The sequence below is a fragment of the Carassius carassius genome, chromosome 3 (genome assembly GCF_963082965.1).
Source record: "Carassius carassius chromosome 3, fCarCar2.1, whole genome shotgun sequence".
Lineage (NCBI taxonomy): Eukaryota > Metazoa > Chordata > Actinopteri > Cypriniformes > Cyprinidae > Carassius > Carassius carassius.
In genome coordinates, this window is record NC_081757.1 from 35,547,366 (window position 1) to 35,572,847 (window position 25,482).

At 38.2% G+C, this 25,482-nt stretch overlaps 1 protein-coding gene and 1 non-coding gene across 15 annotated transcripts in view; both read right to left on the reverse strand.

Moving 5' to 3' along the window:
• The window catches only part of camk2d1 (calcium/calmodulin-dependent protein kinase (CaM kinase) II delta 1), a 117,930-nt gene extending 94,220 nt beyond the window's left edge, over positions 1–23,710 (reverse strand). For 9 of the 14 annotated variants that reach the window (XM_059536879.1, XM_059536871.1, XM_059536862.1 and 6 more), the window contains exons 1-2: positions 23,419–23,710; positions 22,642–22,736 (exon numbers count right to left, since the gene is read on the reverse strand). In XM_059536879.1, the coding sequence (XP_059392862.1) occupies positions 22,642–22,736; positions 23,419–23,480 (157 nt within the window). In that variant the 5' untranslated portion in view covers positions 23,481–23,710. The remainder of the gene's footprint in view (positions 1–22,641; positions 22,737–23,418) is intronic. The other 5 variants (XM_059536913.1, XM_059536909.1, XM_059536918.1 and 2 more) reach the window with 1 other exon arrangement.
• On the reverse strand, positions 11,929–11,995 carry LOC132128893 (small nucleolar RNA SNORD19). Its single transcript, XR_009428407.1, has one exon. It is a non-coding gene; the product is annotated as a small nucleolar RNA SNORD19 (small nucleolar RNA).
• Positions 23,711–25,482: the final 1,772 nt, after the last annotated feature.

Here is a 25,482-nt window from a genome sequence, read left to right on the forward strand (position 1 = left end):
GGCATGTGAACGACCAGTGTCAAACCATAAACATACCAAACTATCCTGAGACAACGGTAAACATTATTTTATAATTTAATTTTTATAAATTTTAAATCGTTCATTTTAACAAGTCACTTGAATCTGTGCAGTGATTTCACAGTGATTTTACAATGATTTACTTGATAGTTTCTTGCTGAAAAACATCCAAGTCACTTTTACTGTTGGTTATTTATATTGACATTTTAATCATGCTTATGCTAATTTGAATTAATGGAATTTAGACAAGCATTAAATTATGTATTACTTTATTTATCCAGAATAATCCCAAAATGCTGATGCTTTAAGCTTTTTTCCCTCCATTTTTATTATGTTTTGAGTAGTGAAAGCATCAGATGGGTTTTTAAGTTCTACTTTTTAAATTAAGGCTAAATAAACTTAAATAAAAAGTAGAACTTAAAAACCCATCTGATGCTAACACTGCCCAAAAATCTTTCATTAGTATGAACTGTCATTACTGCTAATAGGCCTCTAGACCAATTAAAATGCCTTGCATTGCCTCTGAAAACTGATATTACAACCAAAGTTGTCTACACCATCCTGAACCCTGTTATATGTTATTCTGCAAGTATGACAGTAAAAGAACAGCCTGTAAATCTGCCTCATTATTGTGGTCTCTAAACAGTGCACTTCATTATGTTGTCTTCTTGAGCTCTCCTATCTCTTTTAACGTGGGAAGACATTCAGACAGGTGTAATTACTAGAGGAACCATCTCTGTAAGTCTGCAGGGATCCACATTACATCAAATATTAGCTATCCACCTAACTGTACATGACAGACATGATAGATGCAGTGAAGAGCCTGTTTGGACAGTATTCTGTGATGGGTAAAATGTCCATGGATTACCTAGATAGAAGTTTGTATGTAGCACAGATGAGACAGTGGTGTGGTAAAGTAGCTTTTGTTTTAGCGATGCAAATATAGACATTTTTAGCTGATAATGGTGGTTAGTCTATAGTTACAGCACACTACTCAGTTTCTCTGAGAATGATTAGTGGCAGTTGGAGGAAACCCAATCTGAATTCAAAACTCCTTTTCATTGTGATACATGACACTGACATGTCTCAAATATTTGCTTATAAACTGACAACCGTGAACCATTCTAATATCACAACATAAAACCTGTCAATGTCTTTGTTCTAGTATAAGGCCAGTCTCACCTACTTTTTCTTTTCTTATCTAAGGTTTCTGGTTTCAGGTGACAAAAACTTCAGCCAACGGCATAACAAAAAAATGTGCATCTGAGGGCACACACACACAACCATTGCTTATGAATAGGTTCTCATTTAGCACTATAGCATAGTTTGCCTTATACCTTATAACGTTGTTTAGCAATCGATCTTATTTAAATATCAACATTATCACTATCTAACTAGTATCTATTTCAGTGGTTCTCAACCTTTTTTTTTCCAGCGGGCTGCACTATGGTCCGAGTGAAGTCTCGCGGGCCGAACGCATATAATTTACATATCACATCACCAGAGGTGGGTAGTAACGAGTTACATTTACTTCGTTAAATTTACATTTTTGGGGTAACTAATACTTTTCGGAGTATATTTAAAGATGGGTACTTTATACTCTTACTTGAGTAAATTTTTGTGGAAAAATCTGTACTTTTACTTCGTTACTGTGGGCGACACTCCTCTAGTTACTTTATCTTAATGCAATAAATGTTATAAATGCTTCAGTTTATTCCAAACGCACCGTCTACTTTTCTCTGGACAATGAGCGATGCCCATTTGCGAATGAGTCAATTCTGTTCAAAGGCTTGATCAAACCAATTGGCAAACGAGTGAATTGGTTCATGAATCAGTTTGAATGAGTCGTTCAGTTCCCTGCCGCACGCGCTGAGCGTCTGAAGTGGTTCACTCAGAGTTGTAACGTTTAACATCAGCAGCGTTGAAAACGTGGCTGGAACTGCACTGAATTGAAAGCAAATCTGCAAAGGCTATTATTTGCTTGCGATGGAGATCCTTATTAGATGAACACCGCGTGTGCTGTCTACTGTTTAACAGGTAATAACTTGGGCTACATTCGATTAGATACAGTACACGATACCACTGTGACATTAGTTTGTTGTACGTGTGTGGCTTATAACAGAGGGGAGTCAAGTTGAATGCAGCTTCCAAAAGACAAAAAATAGCCGATTAACATTTTATTAATTTTAATACAATCACACCGGTGCGAGTACGTTGAGCAAGTCTTATCATCAGCTGCTAAATTCAGATCTGTGATTGCTTGCTGGCGCTGAGCCAGAGATAGATGTGTTTTACAGCATTATAACGAATCACACATGATTCTTTTGAGCTTATTAAAGCATTGGCCAATCAGAGGTGTTCCGATGAGTCATCGCTAAAATGCCGGTGCTTCCTTCACTCGATCACTGACTGAATACCTCTTTCTGGCGAATTCTCTCGTCAGAAACAACAAAGTGCAGATGTGTGTACGAATCTTTAATTAAGATATTGATTTCACAGTGTTAACAGTTTCAGTGATTTTAATGGGAGTTTCTGAGAGTGATTGAAATCTAGACTGTCAGTGAAAATGATCTTTAATAATGTAAATGTTATTTGCTCTCTTTCTGAACAATGAAAGATTAGTAGCAATATTTATATCACATTAACTTTCAATGTTAAATTCACATTTAATATAAAGTCAGTCGTATTAAAAATATGTTATGGCATGACACCTATATCTGTTACTTAAGTAAACAGACAGGGTTTTATAATAAATTACATAAATTGGAGTAAAGGCTGATGAAATATATACATTTATACACACACACATACATTACATACATTTTATCTATATATCTAAATAAAAATAGGCTCAGTATATATGACCCAAAGTAACTAGTAACTAACTACTTGAGTAGATTTTTTATCCGATACTCTTTTTCTCTTACTCAAGTAACTATTCAAGACTAGTACTTTTACTTTTACTTGAGTAAATATTTCTAGAAGTACTTTTACTTTTACTTGAGTACAGTTTTTGGGTACTCTACCCATCTCTGCACGTCACCAATACAAACCAACCTGATTTATAATATTATAGCCTAAATATTATAATATCTAATCTATTACATTCATTGAAATGAATAAATAATTCTACTCCCCATAAATAAAACACCAGATGCTGTCGGGAGCTAAACAATATGTGAGATTCAGCTCGAAAGGAGTAACAGCACAAAGAATTTGTGATTGTAAAGCCTGTGTTATACTTTCCGGATGAGCAATCCGGACGCTTACACGGCCAGTGCAGACTTCAATTTATACTTCTGAATGCGCACGCTGATGGTTCGCTCTGCAACAAACATGTTAACAAACAATTGCCCAGAATTATTGCACATCTGACTGTCTTTATATTCTTTTATTGACGGATTACACAGGTTCGAGTAGCAATGAGCTTCTTCCTGCGCATGTGCAATTGTGCTTTTGAAGACTACTGACCATACGCACCTGTCCACGCGGTCGTCTGCTCAGAGCCTCGGCACACACTTTCCGATTGACGATTTTTACATCATGCCTACCTAGCGGTCCATAACGGACTCGCGGACGCGGAAAGTTTAACAGAGGCTTTAAGATGCAGTCTGTAAGATGCGCACGGGAGCATGACCTGACGCGCAACATTGCAGAAAATGTGCGTTCACAAATGTAGCCTATGTTGGAAAACACTTTCGAATTTAATAATACGAGGTTCTCTCTCTAGAGATGTTTTGCCACATTTCTTCAATTAAGGATTGCTACGTAGTATATGGTGTTATTTGCCTGAACTTCTTCAAGTGAGTTGCGGGGCAAACCGAAAATCCAGAACTTCTCCTTCACTACTGATACTGCGACTATTCTTGTTTGTACAGAATGTGTTCATTCGCTGGCATTTTTCAGATTTCTTTTTTTCTCCCTTAAAAACAAATTTGTCCATTCTGATGCTCAATTTTACCTTAACTAATGGCTGTTGATGACTATTTGAATTGAATTCTGCCAAAGTGCGCACTTGTGTGTTCGTTAAATGCGTAACATTACGTGAGTAGGTCTGCTCATGTCTGAAAATAATATATGAAAAACAAAATAATTTCACATTATTTTTATTTTCAAATATTAGGATATAGCTTATATTTCATTAGTAGCCTAAATGTTTTAATTAATGTAAAAAATAAAATTAATTGTAAAACTGAAAGTTTTTTTATTTATTTATTTTTTATTATTTTTATTCAGCACATGGCGGGCCGCATTTGAATTCGTGACGGGCCACATGCGGGCCGCGGGCCGTGGGTTGAGAACCACTGATCTATTTAATACAATTTCTATCCAAGTTATGTGAGTAGCAAAAAAGTATCACTCAAATCCATTCAGGCTGGTGACGAAATCATAGCAATGGTGTACAAATAAATAATGTATTTATCCAGAATATTCCGGATATATCCAGAAATAATAATAAGGGATAATGTACAGTCATGACTTACTTCCAATATTGCTTATTAATAAAATAATAATAAGGGATAATGTACAGTCATGACTTCCTTCCAATATTGCTTATTAATAAAACTAATGGAACTGGAAGGTTGTATTTTGCCAGGATATATCCCAGCACTGCAAAGAACCAACATGAAAAGAAGACTATATCTGTAGCATCAAAAAACAAGTTACTTGTAATAAATTAATATAGACTTAAGCATTTTCTGAGCTGTAGGTCACAATATGCTCAGCCATGAGCAGTTTTACAATGAACGCAATTTGCATGTGAGCATTTGAAAGAACCCGTCTGTCAATAAAATTATGCCTTTGTAAAGCATTTGGAAGAGAAAAAAACAAAACCTCACATTATTAAGGCTACCCTTATGATGCATAAGGATCCTTATGATCCTTGGGATGCACCGAAATGCAAATTCTTGGCCGAAACCGAAAACCGAAAAAGAGAAAACCAAGGCCTAAAACCGAAACCGAAACACCGAAAGAAATTATGCCAATTATTAGTACCATTGCATTTATTGCTATGATGCAGTCTGTAAGATGCGCACGGGAGCATGACCTGACGCGCAACATTGCAGAAAATGTGCGTTCACAAATGTAGCCTATGTTGGAAAACACTTTCGAATTTAATAATACGAGGTTCTCTCTCTAGAGATGTTTTGCCACATTTCTTCAATTAAGGATTGCTACGTAGTATATGGTGTTATTTGCCTGAACTTCTTCAAGTGAGTTGCGGGGCAAACCGAAAATCCAGAACTTCTCCTTCACTACTGATACTGCGACTATTCTTGTTTGTACAGAATGTGTTCATTCGCTGGCATTTTTCAGATTTCTTTTTTTCTCCCTTAAAAACAAATTTGTCCATTCTGATGCTCAATTTTACCTTAACTAATGGCTGTTGATGACTATTTGAATTGAATTCTGCCAAAGTGCGCACTTGTGTGTTCGTTAAATGCGTAACATTACGTGAGTAGGTCTGCTCATGTCTGAAAATAATATATGAAAAACAAAATAATTTCACATTATTTTTATTTTCAAATATTAGGATATAGCTTATATTTCATTAGTAGCCTAAATGTTTTAATTAATGTAAAAAATAAAATTAATTGTAAAACTGAAAGTTTTTTTATTTATTTATTTTTTATTATTTTTATTCAGCACATGGCGGGCCGCATTTGAATTCGTGACGGGCCACATGCGGGCCGCGGGCCGTGGGTTGAGAACCACTGATCTATTTAATACAATTTCTATCCAAGTTATGTGAGTAGCAAAAAAGTATCACTCAAATCCATTCAGGCTGGTGACGAAATCATAGCAATGGTGTACAAATAAATAATGTATTTATCCAGAATATTCCGGATATATCCAGAAATAATAATAAGGGATAATGTACAGTCATGACTTACTTCCAATATTGCTTATTAATAAAATAATAATAAGGGATAATGTACAGTCATGACTTCCTTCCAATATTGCTTATTAATAAAACTAATGGAACTGGAAGGTTGTATTTTGCCAGGATATATCCCAGCACTGCAAAGAACCAACATGAAAAGAAGACTATATCTGTAGCATCAAAAAACAAGTTACTTGTAATAAATTAATATAGACTTAAGCATTTTCTGAGCTGTAGGTCACAATATGCTCAGCCATGAGCAGTTTTACAATGAACGCAATTTGCATGTGAGCATTTGAAAGAACCCGTCTGTCAATAAAATTATGCCTTTGTAAAGCATTTGGAAGAGAAAAAAACAAAACCTCACATTATTAAGGCTACCCTTATGATGCATAAGGATCCTTATGATCCTTGGGATGCACCGAAATGCAAATTCTTGGCCGAAACCGAAAACCGAAAAAGAGAAAACCAAGGCCTAAAACCGAAACCGAAACACCGAAAGAAATTATGCCAATTATTAGTACCATTGCATTTATTGCTATGATGCAGTCTGTAAGATGCGCACGGGAGCATGACCTGACGCGCAACATTGCAGAAAATGTGCGTTCACAAATGTAGCCTATGTTGGAAAACACTTTCGAATTTAATAATACGAGGTTCTCTCTCTAGAGATGTTTTGCCACATTTCTTCAATTAAGGATTGCTACGTAGTATATGGTGTTATTTGCCTGAACTTCTTCAAGTGAGTTGCGGGGCAAACCGAAAATCCAGAACTTCTCCTTCACTACTGATACTGCGACTATTCTTGTTTGTACAGAATGTGTTCATTCGCTGGCATTTTTCAGATTTCTTTTTTTCTCCCTTAAAAACAAATTTGTCCATTCTGATGCTCAATTTTACCTTAACTAATGGCTGTTGATGACTATTTGAATTGAATTCTGCCAAAGTGCGCACTTGTGTGTTCGTTAAATGCGTAACATTACGTGAGTAGGTCTGCTCATGTCTGAAAATAATATATGAAAAACAAAATAATTTCACATTATTTTTATTTTCAAATATTAGGATATAGCTTATATTTCATTAGTAGCCTAAATGTTTTAATTAATGTAAAAAATAAAATTAATTGTAAAACTGAAAGTTTTTTTATTTATTTATTTTTTATTATTTTTATTCAGCACATGGCGGGCCGCATTTGAATTCGTGACGGGCCACATGCGGGCCGCGGGCCGTGGGTTGAGAACCACTGATCTATTTAATACAATTTCTATCCAAGTTATGTGAGTAGCAAAAAAGTATCACTCAAATCCATTCAGGCTGGTGACGAAATCATAGCAATGGTGTACAAATAAATAATGTATTTATCCAGAATATTCCGGATATATCCAGAAATAATAATAAGGGATAATGTACAGTCATGACTTACTTCCAATATTGCTTATTAATAAAATAATAATAAGGGATAATGTACAGTCATGACTTCCTTCCAATATTGCTTATTAATAAAACTAATGGAACTGGAAGGTTGTATTTTGCCAGGATATATCCCAGCACTGCAAAGAACCAACATGAAAAGAAGACTATATCTGTAGCATCAAAAAACAAGTTACTTGTAATAAATTAATATAGACTTAAGCATTTTCTGAGCTGTAGGTCACAATATGCTCAGCCATGAGCAGTTTTACAATGAACGCAATTTGCATGTGAGCATTTGAAAGAACCCGTCTGTCAATAAAATTATGCCTTTGTAAAGCATTTGGAAGAGAAAAAAACAAAACCTCACATTATTAAGGCTACCCTTATGATGCATAAGGATCCTTATGATCCTTGGGATGCACCGAAATGCAAATTCTTGGCCGAAACCGAAAACCGAAAAAGAGAAAACCAAGGCCTAAAACCGAAACCGAAACACCGAAAGAAATTATGCCAATTATTAGTACCATTGCATTTATTGCTATGACCGTGTACTAACTTTACTAAAATGAAGACATTGCAATTGCATAAATTAATATTAAAGTTTCAAAGATAATTACAATTACATAAATTATAAAAAACATAAAAAACAATTACAAATTATGCAAATATTTATTAAGCACATTGCAACAATGCACAGTATAAAATAAAATTCAAAGTAAAAATTTATTCCACTCATGTGTATATTAAATAATAATGTACAGGCCTACTGGCCTGCAGAAAGGTTTTAAAATGAACTGGTCTCTCATAAAAACAAAGTGCATTTAGGTGAAGTGCATTTGAAATTGTTCTCTGTAGGACTAGAAAGTGCATTACTTCTCCAGTATAGGCAAGAGGGTTATCACTTCTGGGGATGGGGACTTCAGACAGATAACCATCTAGCTGTTGAGCAGTTGAGCTTGTCATCTGCCTGACATTTGAGAAATATTTGAGAGAGTGTATTTAAATAGGGCCAGGGCATAAATAAATATTTTTATCAAATTAAAGCAGAAATCTAGCAGAAATATGGCTACAATCTGATATTATGTATATATATGTATATGTGTGTGTGTATATAAAATGTCACATATATAGTAGCCTAAGAACAAAATAACCAACGTATTATTATTATTTGAGGCACTTTCTTGCAGAATTTCACTGAACATATCAGACAATGAGGGTGCATGCGCCTCATCTGGTGCAGAGACGAGTCTTTTTTTCTGCGCTCTGATCTGTCTCCTGCACTTGGCGCTTCTCCGTCTCCACGCGGGTTCTCCGCATCCAGCGCGGCCTGGATAATTTCTCGTGCCCGCTGCCTTATTTCCGCATCCAAGTAATGGTCTTTATAAGGTGGATCAAGCAAATTCTCGATGAAGTGCAGAGGATCCGAAAAGATCTCAGTGAGACGTGTGCTAACAGACTCTATAAGACTGTGCTTTTCTTTGTTTTCACTTCGTGGTCCGTCTCAATATCTTTGTTAGGAGACGCTTTAGTGCTGTGAATAAAGGAATAAGAAGAGAGAGAATGTTCTCACTGGTGTGAAGTGAATGTCGCGGGGAGCTCATGGTCTGCGCTATAGGTGCACGTGCAGGTCGCGTTTTCTGTTTGTGTCATCACAACATTTCGGCCGTGTTGTTTCGGTGATAAAAGTCTTTTGGCCGAAAACCGAAAATGCACTTTTGGGCCATTTTCGGCCGAAAATTTTTGGTGGCCGAATATTCGGTGCATCCCTAGTTAAGGGGGTCATAGATTACAATTTCAAAGAGCATACTTCCTTGGTTAGTGACATCACAAACCCTGAATTTTAAAAACTCTGCCACCCAGGACCACGCAACAAAGGGGGTGGGGCCATTTTATGTTGTGGCACATAAACAAAGGGCAACATGGTTTAGCTCCGTTTACCATTTCTATGGCTTGTCAACAATTGCAGTGTCACAGGGTTGTGACAGTGTTCAAGTTGTGAAGTTTTTCATAGACCCCAATAGGTCGTCACAACATAATTCGTAGTGGCTGACAGATAGGGAATGTCTCGGGTAAGTAACCCTCATTCACTGATGGAGGGAATGGAGATGTTATGTCCCTTTGCCACAACCTTGAACTATTCGCTGTTGCTGGAACACGTTCACATCTCCTCAGCCCAAAACCTAATGAGTTGATGCACGCTGTCGCCTTATATACCTATGGGCACAGGAAGTGGTTCAGTATGCAAAATCCACTAGCCAATTCTCATTGTTTTTTTCTCTTAAACTCAGAGATGATTGTGTTCCCAAGTGAGACCCCAATATGTTGTCACAACATAACATCTCCGTTCCCTGATGGGTTATGTACGTAACCAAGATCAATATATAAAATAATATTGAAAAAATGTTCCATTACACCCATCAACAATCTCTATTCTAATACAAATTACAGTAGGCATTGCTGTTCAGATAAGCAATGGCTTAACATCTCTTTTTACAGTTAAAGGTACAGGTTGTAGGACCTGCCACAAGAGGGCGCACTATCAAAACAATAACAATCGCGTGGTTTGATGACCCTAAGAAGGACTGTGGAATGATGGGATTTGTTGTCTTCTACCCAACCACTGACGGCTATCAAATCAGATGGAAACATAAATCATGCATTTAACGCAAGTTCAATGATTTTCGCGAGTAGATTACATACAAATGCACCTGATAAGCCATGGTTGCAATCTGCCATAAAACTAAGAAGAAGACGAACTAACGTCATTGACAGGCGACTGCAATGCCTGTGTCGCTGTTTAGAATGGGAATTTTCTCATGATTTAAAAGTAGTTGAAAACATTACAGATATTGTTAGTAATCAGCTGGACAAAATAAATAACACTAGCCTAGTAATTTTGGGATATTTTACTGTAATTATCTTACAAATTGTACCTTTAACATGCAATTCACACACCAGCACCAAAATAACAGAAAACCCTGTGATGTTAATCATCTGAAAAGACGTTTCACTATTTGTCTTTTTTTTTTTTTTTTTGACAGCGTTAAGGGACAGATCACACAGAATGTTCTGATGCTGAAAGCTCATGAACAAGATGCTGAAAAAGCAGGGAAACATGGCACAACAGTCAAAGACATTTGTCTGGGATGTTTACATAAAAAAACGATTAAAATGCAGCGCATTAAACAACAATGTGTTCTGTGTTAACAGATCTTTAGTGTAAACAACACAGAATATTCACATCATCTTTATGATTGGCCCAGACCTCTTACTTCAGCACATCCAAACCTCATACATGATCTGGAAGTACCAGTAATGCCAAAAAAATTGCCAAATGATTTACCAGTATTTTTAAAAAGGACCTGTTCACACGTTCAAATGGTAATTCTCTGGAAAAGCATAACAATGATTTTAAGAAACCTAAGAGAGATTTCTAGCCAAATCAGATATTAACTGAGGGACAGCATCCACAACAAATCGTATGATAGATTTGTGAATGGAGAGTCTTTGGTTGCATAACAATGACATTTGCTCTGATATATTGGCAAGGCTCCTGAGAAAGTCAACCTCTCGGATATAAACAGACATGTTCAAGGCACGAAAAGAAGCTAACCTATGGCTAACACTGAAAGACGAAAGTGGGAAATGTGTGGGAAGTAATGGCAGAATAATTTTGTTTTTTTTAAGAAAACAGCAGAAATGCATCACAATTTTATTTCAAACCGGGTAAATCTAGGATTGTCTCTCATGGTTTGCCTTAAAATTAGCTAATTCCTAAAGGGGTGGTGTTGGCGCAGTGGTTAAGTCACATGACTTTGGTGTAAGAGACCCGGGTTCGAATCCACTGTGAGACACCAATGTGTCCCTGAGCAAGACACTTAACCCCTAGTTGCTCCAGAGGCGTGCAACCTCTGACATATATAGCAATTGTAAGTCGCTTTGGATAAAAGCGTCAGGTAAATGTAAATGTAATTTTAGACACACTGTGCTGCTGGAAAGCCTCTGGTTAAATTTGACCAACACAAACATTTGTGAAATGCTTGATGAAATGTTTGATGTATCTGCAGCATGACAGTGGTGAATTCATTGGAAGAATGGACGGTTGCCCAAACACAAAAAATTGTGGGGCTTTTCCGTTTTTGTCTTTATGTGTGCTAGAAGCACGTGTAAGCTGTAGTTTTCTCTCTGGGTAGCTAATCAATGTTACGTAAGACTTGGCCTGTGTGTGTATGACACTAAGTTTGTATGACCATTTTTGAAATCTGTTTAAATAAAATTAAGTAAAAGTGGATAAATGTTTTTGTCTGAACAGAGGTGAAGCCCTAGAACTTACACAATTGGAAACTGGACGTATTTTGTTCTTATTTCAGCTGAACTTGCACTTGCACTTGCACTTGCACTTCAAGACTTGCACAAACTGCATTGCAAACATTTTCCAAAATGTAATTTGTGTGGAAACAAGTCTTTAAATGGCCGCTAGCAGAGGCCAGAGGCACTGGAGATGGATGCAAAGTTGGGAAAATACTGTAGCAAGCAGAGCAACTCCACTGTTCATGACATACAAAATATTGGAAGAGAGTCCTAAATACTGATGTGGGGTTTTCTATAAATGTATTGCTGAGGGGATCTGACTGTCTTTAGAAAGGTTAAGATTGTATTTTCTTTTCATCTTACCTCTCTATAATGCATATTAATGTAATGTTTCTAAGCGCAGGGCTGCTTTGTTTACAGCGGTAACCAAGGAAAAGCTACATCACTACTCTTCCATAATCGCCACCTGTTAATTGAATTTTCATTCAGCCAATCTACTGTTTCTGTTTTGTGCACGCATTTTTGCTGCTGGATCGCCATATGTTTGAAAAGTAATCTAAACCTCAGTCAAAAGATTAAACATACTCTCATACTCATAATCATTATCACATTTATTTTCAAATATGATCCATTAGCCTACAGGTGTAATCATGACATAAGACATTTTGGTGTAAACTACCTTTGAAAGACATTCTGTTCAGACACCGCAAGTAAATGAGAAATATTTGAGCACACATTCATTTTCCACATTATTTGGTTCCATGTCTGCCTTTAAACTCCCCTAAACATCACAAGAAAATGAACCATGATTTAAAATGCTAGTCAAACAGCCTCTCCCAGTCTAAGTGGGTGGTTCATGGCCTAAATTAGCAAATAAGTGGACCATGTTTAAATGTTGATCATCAAATGTCTGGCTACTATCAAACTACCAGCTCCTCGACTTACAGAACCCTCTTGGCCATACCTCTCTATTGTCTGGTTCAATATTAGGCACAATTACACAAAAGGTTTCAAATATCAGCATCCATATTCCTAGCATTTACATTGTCCTTTTAATGTGATGCATAATAAGTATTTTTTAAGCCTTACATTATCTGTTGTTTGCCTCAAATGTATCAAATCTGGCTGCTGACATCAGTATCATGACATATATGACATATATATGACATATATGACAGCGGTGACCTTCAGCGAATGATGGAAATTAAATGGGCTTCGCTTGCTCTCTATCTAGCTCTCTCTCTCTCTCTCTCTCTCTCTCTCTCTGACACACATTTAAACAGTGAACAGACAAACATTCTCACATATCTTACCCGATATATACAACATACTAATTAGAATAAAAAAATTTTTTCAAATCACGAATAACATAACATATTAGCACTTACAGCTCATGAAAGTCAAAAATCCAGTATCTCAAAATATTAGAATGTTTACATTTGAGTTTCATTAATTATCCCTACAGTATAAATTCTGGGTATCTCTTTTCCTTTGAAACCACAGTAATGGAAAAGACATCTGATTGCTGCCCAAAAGACAATCATAGACACTCTCCACAAAGAGGGTAAGTCACAAAAGGTCATTACTGAAAAGGGTGACTGTTCACAGAGTGCTGTATCAAAGCATATTAAATGCAAAGTTGAGAGTAGGAAAAGGTGCACAAGCAACAGGGATGACCTGTATTTGACGCACTGTAAACTCTGTGAAGGTGCACAACCCGCCATCGCTTTGCTGATAGCGCTGTTTCTCACACATGCATAGAGAGAGATCGAGAGTCTTACCATGCTGAATTCATGTGCTACATGTAAACTATATTATTTGTATTTTCCTGTCAAAATAATGGAGTTCATTTAGAATTATTCAGCTTTTTAGAACAAGGAGAAGATATGCAGGTTTTACCAGTAGTGGGCAGAACTAATGCGCAAATGGCAATCTCATTAGCTGATGCTCATTTATTACCTTCCCTATTTTGATTTCAGCAAATCAGTTAAACCGAACGCAGACAACGTGATTAATATTCATGAACCCAGCAGCTCATTAATCTATAGTGCATTGTATATTTTTAGTATGTTAGTAGAATAAGCAGTAGTAGTATGTTTAAATAATAATTAATATTATCTATTACTATTATTTTTCCAATAGCACCTGAGAATAACTTCTTAATGAACTGTTGTATAAGATGAGTATCACATTTGCACTATCGTAATATTGTTGTTGTCCTGCCTCATATTAGGCATCAATCGACTGTATGAAATGTCAGATGATCCACATAGGTCTGGGGCGGGGCAAGTGCGTCAAATGTGTTAATAATTTTAACGCGTTAAATTACCAGCCAAAATATATATATACATATATATATATATATATACAGTGGTGGGCATTTTGAGGGGGGTCCCCCATTAAAAATCATGTTCCAGGTTTACGTGGTGTGTTGATAATACTGTGGCATGGTGTGTTGATGTCCAGCATTTCTACATTTTTTCTGCTGTGGGCATTTTAGAGTGACATGAATGTTCATAGTGACCTGTGTATTGGTGGATTACTTTTACTGATCCATGTAGGGAAATTTACTCTGTATTTAACCCACCCTAATCTAACCTACTGTTAAAATGTTGATCAGAATGTTGGTCATTGTTGTTAAGAGCCTGTAATGTGCAAATTATATACATATAGCTGCGTTAGCTGTTACAGAGGTGTGTAAGATATATATATATAGGATCCCCAGAGAAAACTCTATTCCTATTCCTATATTCTAAGTTTTTCACCTGGGTTCCTATGATGTAATGTTGCTCCAATATAAGAAAACCATAAAATTGCTTCTAAGAAACAAAAACAATAAATAAGTTCTTGAGTTTTTGCATTGTACCTAAAAGAGGAGTCTTAACTTTCAGGTCCAATTCTCTATGAATTTATGTTTTGTACATAAAAAAAATAATAATAAAAAAAAAAACTACTTTTTCATGGTATAAAAATTTAACATTTTTATGTTTTTTGAGGAAAATTTCACATCCAACTGCCCCACTCCAACATTTCTCCTGCATGTCAACTTTCAGCTTTTACTGTTAGATTCTCTGTACACTTCTTTGTACCCTTCACAGTAACAGGGGTCTCATGCACACAGGACTGATTTTTTTTTTTCCATTCGCCTGATAGTCTGATAAAGACTTAGTCAGTATGAGTCAATACTGGGACACTAGAGCCATCCCAGGCTTGCACTCAGCAAACAGCTGCCTCTGAAAGCTCATTCAGACATGAAACCCAAGGCTTCCACAACACCCCTGGCCTATTATGCTATTGACAGGTTGACCCATGAAGGACCAAAGAAGCAAGAAATGGGCCTGCTCTACAGTGGGTGGCAAATGATGTCACAAGTTTCTAAAGGTAGGCTACCTTTCAAGTCTACTACAAGTAATTAAAAACAAAATTAGACCAACTTGCTCATGATTAAAGCAACGCTACAGTCTAAAGAATACTGTAAACCATAATAAAATAATAACAAAAAAACAGCACTGTACAATTTTAATAAAATTAAAAAAAAGGGAATTAACTAAACTTAACTATTTTACAAGCTGCACAGGCATGCAAAAATACAATCCTCGCTGATTAACCTAACAGAGCAGTAACTTTAAAGAGGTGCTTGGCTTTTTTTCTTTAAGGCATGATTGATTCTCAACCAATGTGGTCGAAACCAAAGTTTACAGAGCTGCATTCTCTGGAATCATCTCAAGCAGTGGACTGCTACATTCCTACTGGTTGCCACCGAACCACGTCATAGCTCATTACCATAAAAATGACCTGATTTCAACTCTCCTCGAAGCTCTCACCATCCATGACGTGCCGCTGCTGGGTTCAGCTGCTCATCGTCAGCTCACATTGAAAATGAATGACTTCCAGCCACTTTGATGTTCTTTCGCCGCCGGCAGTGTGAACACACGTAAAAAATTACCAAAACAACTTTAATGGTAAATTCAAAAATGTACTGTTCACAAGGCAATGGCATTCTGTCTTTTTTTCCTGGTAAAGCACCATTCACACAGTTACTGGTAAATTCTAGGGCTGTAGCTATCAAATATTTTAGTAATCGAGTATTCTACCAAAAATTCTATGGATTTTTCGAGTAATAGGATAAAATTTGTTTTTGCTTAATTAAAGTGCAATATTAATTATGCAAGAGAAAATAAGACTCCTGTCTCTTAAGTTTCCTTTTTAGAAAAAAATATTTTTATTTTTTAAATGCATAGAATGCAATGCATACATCAAAAATAAACATTTAATTATTACCCATTGTTTCTCTGTCTGTACTTGTACTGTTTACAATGACAATAAAGTTGACATATGAATTAAGTGCATTTAAGTGCCATTCAGTTGGGGCTTTAAATAAAGCATTTTCTGAGATGCACATTAAACATTTACATTCTCCTGAACAATAGTCTTTAACCGGACTCTTATTTTGACGGGTTGACGTACCTTTACAGTTCTGTGTATGTGATGTGACGCTAGTTTTACTCAAATCAAACGGTCAAATTCTCATGAAGTGACTGTCAGAGCAGTTCTGGAGATGTTGTTCATGTGTTCACGTCCTTATTTAGTGAGACAGCAGACGCTGAAATCACCGGAGCGTCACGCGCATTTCAGTGTGTGTGATAAAGGAAGACGCGCTTCTGCTCCATTCATTAACAGAGACACACAGAACATGCAGGATCCATATTTAAATAGACTGTTCCGGCTTAATATTTACATATATTAGTCCATATCGTGATTTGATGTAAGTGCAATGACCTATTTTTGATTCCGTGCCATTCCGCATTAAACTGTAAATTCCGTTTTTATGACTGTTTTCTGCATCACGGAAATCATAGGGCCCTAGTTGTGGTATGCCAGCTCTATCTTGCAATGGACATACGCCACGATGTTCTCTTTATGTTTGCCCACGCCCTTAAATCAAAACACTGCTGACTCCTTGCAGTATGCGATTTCGGACGCAGCGTTTGTGTCTCCTTCCGCTTTGTGGGTGGCGTGAATGCGTTGTGTCACATTAAAAAAATCAATGCGAAAGAACCTGACGTGAGATTTAAAATAAATTAAAAGAGGCTTCGATCATTTTTTGTAATCGAGTTGCTCGAGTTGCTCGAGTTACTCGAGGAATCGTTTCAGCCCTAGTAAATTCTATGAGATAATTTAACGGAAATGACCTCGAAATGGCTGCACCTCCTGGTGTTTTGTTTGTAAACATGGATATGCAGTCAGTGTTTTTACTTGGGTTTTCATTTTTGTGTCACATGTTCATATTCATGCAGCATCTTTTGGCACAGAGACATCATATTAGAAGATTTCAAACTGAACTACACAGCACAGAGTAAATGCATCATCTGAGTCAGAATGTTATGGTTGAATTTTTTATTTTAATGGCTCTGGATTGTTCTAGAGTAGACGTCTTATGTTAGCACATTCTGAACTTATACGTGCTCATACCGGTAATTTTCATTCTACATTCACACACCAGAATTCCAGCAATTAACTGGTAATGTAATGTAATTTACCGGTATTTTTTAAAAAGGACCTGTTTACACATGACCTCTTCACAGCTCATCATCATCAGTCGAGCTGGGCTAGAGGTCGACGAGAGGTTTCTCTCCTTTCAGTTTCTTTTGCCTAGGCGCGGCAAAAAGACAGTTCCATTGTTTCCGGTTCTTTGCCAACTCGCTGATTTCCTTTTCGCTGAGAGTGATCTTGCTTTTGTCAGTGATGTGGCGTGATATTTGTTCGCGGTATGATGTTCGTGGTGCCCCGCGTCTGTTTGTTGGTTTGATCTGTGACTCATATAAGATGAAACGTTTGACCGGTTCGTCTTCTGCCATGCGAAGGCAGTGGCCTGTGAACTTAAGATGACGATCGCATATAGTTGTGCTTATTGGCACCTGTTGAACCGTCTCGTATAAATGTTAATTTGTGATATGATCGTTCTTCTGGTCTATACCAAGCATGATGCGGTAACAATTTGTTGCATATGCGTCGAGTCACAGCTAATTTCCAATAAAGTCTGTATGTGTGAAAGGGGCTATATGATCAAATTTTACTGAGCAGTTTAAATCAGTAGTGGTAATCTGGAGTGCGTTTCCCAAAAGTAATGTTAGCTAACTATGGTCGCAAGTTCAGCTGAACTTCATAAATAATGGAATTTGTGACCATAGTTGCTATGGGAAATGCAACCCTGGTAGACATGCTATATACTCCAAAAGATTTACAATTTCAAAATGACAGAAATTTAGAACAGAACATTTTTGGAACAGAATAGGTGAGATTCAAAAATGACAGTATTTAAGGAATGTATAAACTGTCTAAATTGTATAAAACTTTGACCAAGAGCTTTAGATTCAGTCTCTTAATACATGTCCTACGGCTCGAAGGCTGCACCAGGATTTTATACCTTCTGGTACTTGCCCATGCAAAGCTCACAGCCACAATGGAACAGTATTATGGGTGTTGTTATGCAGTTATGTTTGGACTGGTTTTTGTTTGCTATGCAGTTGCTAGAATTTTCTGGGCAGTTGCTAGGTGGTTATTTACTGGCTTACTTCAGAGTTTCTATGATATTTTTGTCACTGTTTTTGTCAACCCATTTTTATTATTATTTCAAATCGCTAATCTGATTAATTAGAAAAAAAATAATAAAAACGGCTAAAAACAACTTTTATTGAAGCCATGCTGCTGAAATGACTTTCTACATCCAGGATTTTATTACATAATAAAGATGGTTAAATCAGCACGAGACTGCCTACACAGAGACAGATCAACACCTGCTTCGTCATCATGGTCTCTTTATGCCAGCCACTGATGCATTAGTGAAGTGACAGGCAGGAGAAGCACAAAAGGATCACTGTACTAAAATAACATTAGGATCCTGTGGAAGGTAATGTTAGGCTGTAAAGTGGCGTGACTGTTTATTCTCAACTATGTGAATGTCTCAGTAGAGCAATATTTGTTTGATCGGGTACATTTCACTATGAATTCTTTGATTAACCAATCCCAATTCAACTGAGGCTTTGCAGACAGACTTGTACAGAAAGACCTTTACAGTGAAAAAGTGCTGCAGAGATTAGTTTTTTGTAGGTTAAAAAATGGAAACACGTAAGTGTTACAAATAGGTGTAGTGCTAAACGAAAGACAAAGTGCTAGAGGAGGATCGGGATGAAATGAGGAGTTTACTGACGATAGAATATAACAAATAACAGCACTGACATTCACATTCACATACAAGTCACATTTAAACACGGACGAGGAGGAACTGAACAGAACGGGTATTTGAACAGAAGGTAATGAGGGAACTGGAGACAGGTGGGGAATAATCAATTAACCAAAACAAGGAGGAAGGTGACCAAATAAGGGAACAGAAAGTTCATAAATGTAACAGTTCGCCCCCTCCCGGAAAGGTGCGTCCTCGCACCGCAAGAGGAATACCAGCGGAGGGAGGGTGGGGGTTCTGGAGGCGGGCGAGGAGCAGGCAAGGAGCAGGTGAAGAGGGAGCATGGAGGTAGGGACCAGGGCGGAGTGGATGGAGGGAGGAGCCAGGGAGGAGCCCGGAGCAGGAAGAGCCAGATGGTCCTCCAGAGACCAGCCAGGACGGAGGTCCATGGTGGAGTCGACGGCGGGAGGAGCCATGGTGGAGAATGGGCCGACGACACCAGGAGGCCGACAGGCGGAGACTGCACCAGAGGGTCAGGAGCCCAAGATGGAGCAGCGCAGCCGCAGAGCCAGGGTGACGTCGAGGATCCGGAGGGCCTAGGTGGAGCAGAAGGCGCAGGCGACCAAGGCGGAGGTGGGGTCCTGGAAGACCGCTGTGGAGCCGGAGCGACCGAGGATGGAGGTGGAACCAGAGGGAAGGAGGAGCCTGACAGAGCCGAAGGGATGGAGTGACGAGGTGAAGCCAGAGGAGTGGAGTCCCGAGGCGGAGGATGGTCGACGACTGACCAAGGTGGAGCCGGACGGATGAGGGAGCCCGGTGGAGCAGGTGGGATGCCAGGCCACGGTGGAGACGAGGGAACTAAGAGCCAAGGCAGAGCCGCCGGGCCGAAGGACCGAGGAGGGTCCAGGGCTCGGAGGCTAGAGGCGGAGACAGGGCCTTAACACGCCAAGGCGGAGCTGGAAACTGGCAGTCCCGCGGCGAACCATCGTGCCCAGATGGCGCAGACTGAGGCTGAGCTGCGGGACTGACTGGCACCAGCAGAGATTACGTCGAGGAACTGGCTGGTCTAGGAGGAGGAGAGAGAGGAAGGATGGGAGGAAACACAGGAGGATCAGGGCTGGACGGAACCAGCGGACGTGGAGCAGAGGGACTGGCAGGTCTAGGAGGAGGTGGGAGAGGGAGGCTGGGAGGGAACACAGGAGACACAGGAAATTCAGAGCTGGGTGAAACCAGCGGAGAAACAGGAAATTCAGAGATGGGCGGAACCAGCGAAGACACAGGAAATTCAGAGCTGTGCGGAACCAGCGGATACACAGGAAGTTCAGAGCTTGGCGGAACCAGCGGAGAAACAAAAAATTCAAGGCTGGGCGAAACCAGCGGAGAAACAGAAAATTCAAGGCTGAACGGAACCGGCGGAGAAACAGAAAATTCAGGGCAGGACGGAACCAGCGGAAAAACATGAAAATTCAGGGCTGGGCAGAACCAGCGGAGATGGAGGAGAGGAACTGACTGGAGGAGGTAGGAGTGGGAGACTGAGAGGGTATACAAGGGGATCAGGGCTGGACGGAACCAGCAGAGAAACAGAAAATTCAGGGATTACCTCCATAGACCAGTCCATTAGATCCATAAGTTGCTCCATATTTCCCGTGACCAAATACAGCTCAGTTCCTCCACGCCCTCGATCTTCACTAAGACTCCCACGATGCACGGTGTTGCCGGCTCACACACCTGGTCAGTCGAGCTCTCGAGGTCCTGCATTGGCTCGGGCTCTGCGGCTGTGGTGGGCTCTGGCTCCGTGCGCCTTGATGGTGGCTGGCTGGTCTCTGGGTCGGGAGTGGGGCTGGAGATATCCTCTTCGGCGGTGCTGATGGTAAATGAAGATCCATTTTTCTCCAGCACCCACAAAAGCGGCGAAATCCTCTCGGGGACCGTTCGCTGGTAGGCGTGCCTTACACCGCTCGTTTAGGCCGGAGTAGAAGAAGTTTGAGAGCGAGCGGTCGGGGAAGTGGGTAAGGCACGCCAGATCTAAAAAGTCCCTGGTATGGTCCTCCAGCGAACGGTCCAGTTGCTCCAGGCATAGGAGACAGACTGCTGGGATGGCCATTCCGGGAGGAGGAAAACAAAAATAAAAAACCAAAAAGAAAGAAAAACACTGCTAAATAAACTATACTGTTAGGTCCGTGATTCTGTTACAAATAGGTGTAGTGCTAAACGAAAGACAAAGTGCTAGAGGAGGATCGGGATGAAATGATGAGTTTACTGACGAGAGAATATAAAAAATAACAGCATTCACATACAAGTCACATTTAATCACGGACGAGGAGGAACTGAACAGAACGGGTATTTGAACACACAGAAGGTAATGAGGGAACTGGAGACAGGTGGGGAATAATCAATTAACCAAAACAAGGAGGAAGGTGACCAAATAAGGGAACAGAAAGTTCATAAATGTAACAGTAAGCATTTTAGCACTTCTGGATCCATCGTCCTGAAGTCAATGGGTTGTTAATGTCTGAAATAAGGTCTGTGGTTAACAAAAGCTCAAGATATATTGATATCTATTCTATGACATTAAATTTACATTTAGTCATTTTGCAGACGCTTTTATCCAAATGAGGACAATGAAAGCAAACAAAAACAATAAAAGAGCAATGATATACAAGTCCTATAACAAGTCTTAGTTAGCTTAAACACAGTACATGTAGCAAGGGCTTTTAAATAATATAATAAAAAGAAAACAGATAGAATAGAAAAAGAATAGAGCAAGCTAGTGTTAGAGGTCTTTTTTATTATTATTGTATAATAAATGAAAATAAAACACACACACACACACACATATATATACATATATATATATATATATATATATATATATATATATATATATATATAATCACTGTGGCATTTCATGTATGAAACATACAGAGAGTGATCAATAAACACTCCCTTTATAAGCAGTGGATCTGTCAATCACATAGCACAAGTTTATTACAGACATAGAGCTATGCACTCTGGCCAAAACTCTCAGTAAAATCAATGAATCTGTCTCCTTAGCATATTGAATACTTTATTTACACTGTGCCTGCACTGTTATGATGAAAACATTCATGAGATTGCAGAAATCGTGAGGTTACTGCATTCATATGCTCGAAAGATAAGGCTTTGATAGACCACAATGCTTAGTACTGCAATGGGAGTAGGTCTAAATTTAATGCTTTAATCAGCTCATTTAAGGATTAGTTCATCTCAGCAGCTTTGATAGTAAAAACAGAGTAAATGAGTTCCAAGTGTGACAATTATTTCATATGCAGAGATATTACCCAATCAGTGGACATTTGCAATGAGGTCTTAAAGGAGACCTGCACATTTAAACAGATTGTTTAAATCAGGGTAGAAATCGCCTTTTATTTTCTAAATTTGGCCTATTACTTAATTATTTTATCATATACAAATTATTATTTCTAAGTTGTTAACAATGTACAATTTTGATTTAAAAATCCTTCTTACATAATAAGAACACCTCAGGAGACATTATGCATTTTAAAATGCAGTTCATGACCCCTTTAATACTTAGGGTTAGGGGTTCGTTCTACTTAACCCTAAATATAAACAGTAGCAATAGTAATGTTTGCTCTAGCAACTACTTTATTAACGCTACATGGCCAAGAACAGCTGTGGCTTTGTACATGTATTCAAAAGCAATGACCTAACTGTGGTTACAGTATAACCACAATAACACACTTAATGAAAGTTGAAGTTGAACACCATACTCAGCTGAACCAGTTGTTCTTATGTTCACCATATGATATTCTCAACAGAGTGAACTCACCTCTGGCAGACAGCTTTTTGGTGTTGATGATTTTGGCAGCATATTCCTGACCAGTAGAGATTTTCATACATCTTCTAACCACAGAAAAGGCTCCTCTGGAAATCAGAAAGAACATACACATATAATTAACTTTGTTTCATTTATTTCATTTATTTAGACTATATTACGTTTATTTTCATTTATTTGTTTTCTTTTGTGTGTATATTTCTGATAATGCAGAACTGTCCTGTTCATAACTGGGAAAATTCTACTCCGATCCCCTCTGCCTTTTCTTAAAGAAAAAAAAAGTTAAGCTTGTCTCTTGTAGCTAGTGAATTACAGAAAACTGCAACTAGAAATCCACTGCCCAATATTCAACGTTACCAACACAATTAAAATAAATAAATAAATAGTAAAAAAAGAAGAAGAAGAAAAATACATTCTTTTCTACAACCTTGTCTTGAATATCCCCACTGAATATTCACAGAATGTGCGATGTTTAAGAACATGCTTCTCAACATCAACGAAACTCCGTTCTTTAAGTAAATAAGCATGGCGTTGTAAATAGGGGAATTCCGCTGTTTGCTATTCCCGCCGAAAACAGGGAAAGAATAATACAAACAGAACAGTATTATCGTCAAAACAGCACATGAAAGAAGCCGAAAAGAGACTTGCGACCGCAGGTGACGTTACAGAATCAGGTAAGGGTATCTGTCAGTGCCTTTAAACAGCCTGCACTTTTCTAAAAAAGAAATGTTTCAGATTGTTATTAGAAGCGTGTGCATAACTAATACTTACTTTCCCAGTTCTTCATACAGCTGATATTCGTCGGTAAACCTGGTGCAGGTTGTTGAAGCCATGCTGAGAGCGACGGGAAGAACAATCTGAGCGCAAAAGTGAAATCTGCGGTTACCTCTTCCTGTATATCCTCAGTGCAGAGCGAAAGTAAAGGTTTCAACTCTGGAAAGAAATGAAAATGTCCAAGTCTGTCACTACAAATGCTCTTGCAGGTGTGAGATTGTGACTGGCACTGTTTTGACACCTATTTGAAGTTGAAGCGCCGCACCTCTTGCGATCAAGAGATGTCCGATTCGCGAAAGTGTTCTTTTAAACCGGTTCTTTTTAACGATTCAATAGAACCGATTACAGGGTGTATGTGAATCATTCGAGTTTTGGGGTACTTTCATTAGGTTACTCGTCAATGTTTCTAGTCACAAACGCGTTTTTGTCCGCAATATACATAGAAAGAATACCAAAATTACGTAGGTTGTACGATATATGACAACATATATATATATATATATATATATATATATATTTGCACATTTAAAACTAGAAAACGAGTTAAACAATATTTAATGATGTTATTTGACCAAAGTAAAAGAATAATTATTTTATAATAGCCTATCATTCTAAAGGTTGCATTATAATTTATACAGCCAACATAAAATGTGTCATTTACTACTAAAAAAAAGAGCTGCAAATATGTAATTGTTTGATGTTTCACATAGAAAGAAGAATCATTTCGTTTGACCGAGTGAATCGAGTTTCCCAACAGTACTTAATCGCTCACATCTCGCTTCCTGCTGTAACAGCGGCTGCTGAATCTAGTGTAAGAGCTCCCTCTGGCGGCACAAACACGCGTGTACGAGTGTCTGGAAAGACCACGGTGTATAGATTATTTTAATCGCAGGAAAATAGCAAATGTGTGACGTTAGACTTGTTGATAGACTGATAACGCTAGTCTAAAATGAAGCATCATACAGTACTGTTCATCCTTAAGCACTGTCACCTTGAGTTAACGGGATGACCAATTATCCTCCTTAAATTACTAATCCTGTAAATCCTGTGGAGCGTTTCTCCCTCATCTACTACTGTCTTAAAAATCAATGTGATGATAAAAAGCTCCCTTCAATCTCTTGGCATTTCAGATAAGGTATATTTGTCTCTCTTAACTCACCTGAATATTTATTGTAGGGTTGAATGAAAGTGAATTTACTTTGAAATACACACACACACACACACACAAATCTATTACTTTTGTCAGTTGTCTCTTGTAGCTAGTGAATTACAGAAAACTGCAACTAGAAATCCACTGCCCAATATTCAACGTTACCAACACAATTAAAATAAATAAATAAATAGTAAAAAAAAGAAGAAGAAGAAAAATACATTCTAAAAGAAGTTTAAAATGCACAATATTAAGTGGATGTAATAATCAATAGTATGTCAACATAAATGTTTAATAAAGAACTTGATAAACAACAACAACAACAAACATCTGTAGAAAAACAGATAATGTCCTGGCGGAAAATGACCAGTACATTTTTTCTGTAAAACAAATATTCCCTTAAAACACTATACAATGCAATGCATTTAAAATATGTGTAAAATACTATCTGTAACAATCAGTACAGAAAATTCCTTCAAATTAAAACAGCAAACTGGCCTGTATTTCATTTTTACGGATATTTGTTTAGAGTGTAATGTAAACTAAGAGTTAAAGTGTAAGGGGGTGGGGATGTGGGGTAGGAGGGAGTGACAGAGACTTTAACAGCCCGACAGGAAAAAGCTGTTAGAGTGTCTGGTAGTGGCGTTATAGATACTCTTAAACCCTTTTCCAGATGGCAGTGGGTTACATTCATGGGATGGGTGTGAGGGGTCAGCAATAATTCTAGATGCACTGCAGATGCAGTGTTTGCTGATGAATTCTCTGAGAGGAGTCTCTCTGGGGGGTCAGAGACACTGCAGTTCCCAAACCAGACAATGATGCAGAGGATGATCTCAAGTAGTCTAACTGGCTGTTTGGATTCCAGTTCCAACACTAACCAATAGCCCATAGCCTATAGATGACCTCATCAT